Raw genomic sequence first — 3042 nt, 5'->3', positions numbered from 1 at the left:
AGTTGCAAGGGCAACTTCGTCATACACTTCGAGACGGGATGAAGAGACTGCTCAGATGAAGGCTCAAATGGATAGCCAGCAGGTTCGTTTAGACTCTCTTGAGGATTTGCTAGACGTGATGGCCGTGGGAAACCCGGTTATGCAGAGAATGTTGAGTGAGAGACGAGCCGCTCTTGGAATGCCACCACGAGATCCCCAAGAGTCCGATCCAACCCGTCAACAGCCGAGCAACCCCACCAACTACTTCGACAATATGTAGTTTTTTTTTCTGTTTGTATTATGAATTTAAATATTATTGTATGACTTTTTAAAAATATGTTTTCCAATTTCATATTTTGTTTTAAAATTTAAATTATTTTAAATTCTGAATATTAAATATAAATTAAAATCTATTATATACTAATTAATAATAATATAATAAGAAACGATGTAAACTCCTCGTAAACATTACATGGAGTTTACATCGAATGTTTACGAGTGATTAACATCGAAATATTTACGAGGATTTTACATCAAATGTTTACGAGTGATTTACAACGAAAGTATTTACGTGTGCTTTACATCGAAACAATTACGTGGGCTTTACGACGAAGTCTTACGTGGCGTTTACGACGAATCCTTTCCCTGCGCTTTACGAGGAATATATTTCGTCGTAAATGTAACGAGTCGTTTACGACGAAACCTCCGTTACGACGGACGTTTAACAACGAAACGTCTTTCGACGTTAATTCGTCATAACACCCCGTTTACGACGAATTTACAACGAATACTGCCCTAGTAAAAAATATGTTTTCTTGTAGTGTGAATAAATAATTTAAATGGAAATTCCTAATTGAAATTCAATCCCGAAACCCTCAGCTCAGCCCCCTTCTCTTTTCTTTTCCCACAGCTGGTTTCGCTTCTTGGTTTCAGAATCCGCTGGTTTCCCGTCGTTTCTCCCTCAGCTCAGCTCCGGAACCCTCAGCTCCTCCTCTACTCACAGGTTCTCAATCTTCGACGGGGCTGGTCGAGTTGCAGGTGAGTTGTGCTCTCTGGCTCGAGCAGCTTTTAGTGGATTTTTAATTGGTATCTGATTAGAAGTAGGAATTAGAACGACAATTTTTTGTTTGAAATTAGTTAACCTAATTCATTTCGGTGGTGGAATGAGAGTGTATAGGGGAACTGTGTATATGCAGTAGAATTGGACCTAGATCGATCTGGGGCAACTCAACTGAAACCTAATTAAAATTTTCTGATAATTGTAGGATAACTCGGAATAACGAGTATAACTGGAAAACTAGGAACAACTGGTAGAAATTTAGATAACTGCAAAAAACTAGGAACAACTGGTATAACTTTAGATAACTGTAGTAGATTCTTGTGTTTTTTCCTTTTTTTGGCAGGGTACAATGAGCAATCACGTGAGATCGTTGCGCGTAAAGAATCTGTCAGGCTGTGATGTACCTGGTTGTCAAGAAGAGAGCTACAAGATGATGAATAGCTATTTGTACATGTTAGAGCAAGTGAATCCGGGAACAAAAACCTGTGTGAAATTGGATGAGGGATCGAAATTCAAGTACCTCTTCGTAGCCTTGGGAGCTTGCATTGAAGGGTTTGCAGTTATGAGGAAAGTGATAGTTGTGGATGCGACATGGCTGAAGAACGGATATGGTGGTGCTCTAGTCTTCGTGAAAGCACAAGATCCTAATCGTCACGCTTATCCACTTGCGTTTGAATTATTAGATCGAGAGAATGATGCTAGCTGGACTTGGTTTTTTGAGATGCTTAAAAGTGTTATACCAGACTCTTCTGAACTGGTTTTCATGAGTGACAGAAATAGGATCCTCATCTCCGCTATAGTAAACATGTTTCCACAGGCTCACCATGGTCATTGCTTATGGCATTTGAAGAAAAATGTGAAAGGGCATGCTTGTAGCGTCAAAAAGGATATAGTCGGACATAGATTCATGGAATTGAGCAGATATTACACGGAGGCTGAATTCAACTCTGCTTACGATTCATTTAAGATAAGCTATCCTTCAGCCTACAAGTATGTTGAGGAACATACTGAAAAGGCCAAATGGGCAAGAGTTTTTTTTCCACGTGACAGGTACAACATAAATACAAGCAACATTGTGGAATCAATGAAGAACGTGCTTAAAGAGGCAACGAGGTGGGCCTTAATACCAATGCTGGATTACATCATCGGGAAAATCTCTGATTGGTTCAATCAACGTCGGAAGGATGCTGTTGCTGGATCAATTGATAGCAAACTGGTGCCTCTAGTTGAGAATTACTTGCACGAGCTATGGCCTGTTGCACAAAAGCTACGTGTGCAGGAGCTTGATAGTTATGCGTTTGAGTACGAGATCACCGACACTGAAGGAAAGATGTTTTTGGCGAGCTTAGTTGGGAAAAGTTGTACTTGCAAGGTGTGGGATTATGAAAATTTTCCTTGTCTGCGCGGACTGGCTGCTTACATAAATTTCACTACAAACGTTGGCAGGCGCCTTCATATCCATGAGCTGGGCTCAGAATACTACTGGTCGGAACTGTGGGCAGTGGCATATTCCAGGACACTTTATGTTGTGTCCGACAGTTCTTCTTGGAATGTACCGGATTACATCAAGGAGGTGAAGATCATGCCTCCGGATCGCATCGCACGGGAGGGAAAGAAAAGAGTTAGAAGTTAGTTATTTGGATTTAGGAGTAATGTATTTAGCTCTGTTATCTGTTTATTTTGTGTTGTATGCTTCGGAAAATTGCGTAAAACTTGGTTATCTATTTTGTTTTCTAATGACATTAGTATTATCTATATCAAAACTCGGTTATCATAATATTATCTATATCAAATCTCGGTTGTGATAGTTTTACATTTGTTTTCTCTACTATAATTTATAATTCTAACAAAACTCGGTCATCACGTTTTTGAAATTTTCTTCAAACTCGTGATATATTCATTATGAAACCTTGTAATTTTAATCACACTTTTCAATGAAGAACTTCTTACAAAAGAATTTTTCGAGTTATATCTATTATGCCTATATTATTATACAGAACAAT

At 38.9% G+C, this 3042-nt stretch overlaps 1 protein-coding gene across 1 annotated transcript; it reads left to right on the top strand.

The window, feature by feature from the left end:
• The first annotated feature begins 1388 nt into the window (after positions 1-1388).
• Positions 1389-2672, top strand: LOC106324417 (protein FAR-RED ELONGATED HYPOCOTYL 3-like). The gene has a single exon (XM_013762389.1). It carries the CDS (start codon positions 1389-1391, stop codon positions 2670-2672), a length of 1284 nt encoding a protein of 427 aa, XP_013617843.1.
• The last annotated feature ends 370 nt before the right edge of the window (positions 2673-3042 follow it).

The sequence above is a fragment of the Brassica oleracea genome, chromosome C2, assembly GCF_000695525.1.
Source record: "Brassica oleracea var. oleracea cultivar TO1000 chromosome C2, BOL, whole genome shotgun sequence".
Lineage (NCBI taxonomy): Eukaryota > Viridiplantae > Streptophyta > Magnoliopsida > Brassicales > Brassicaceae > Brassica > Brassica oleracea.
This window is presented reverse-complemented; position numbering and strand designations above follow the sequence as displayed.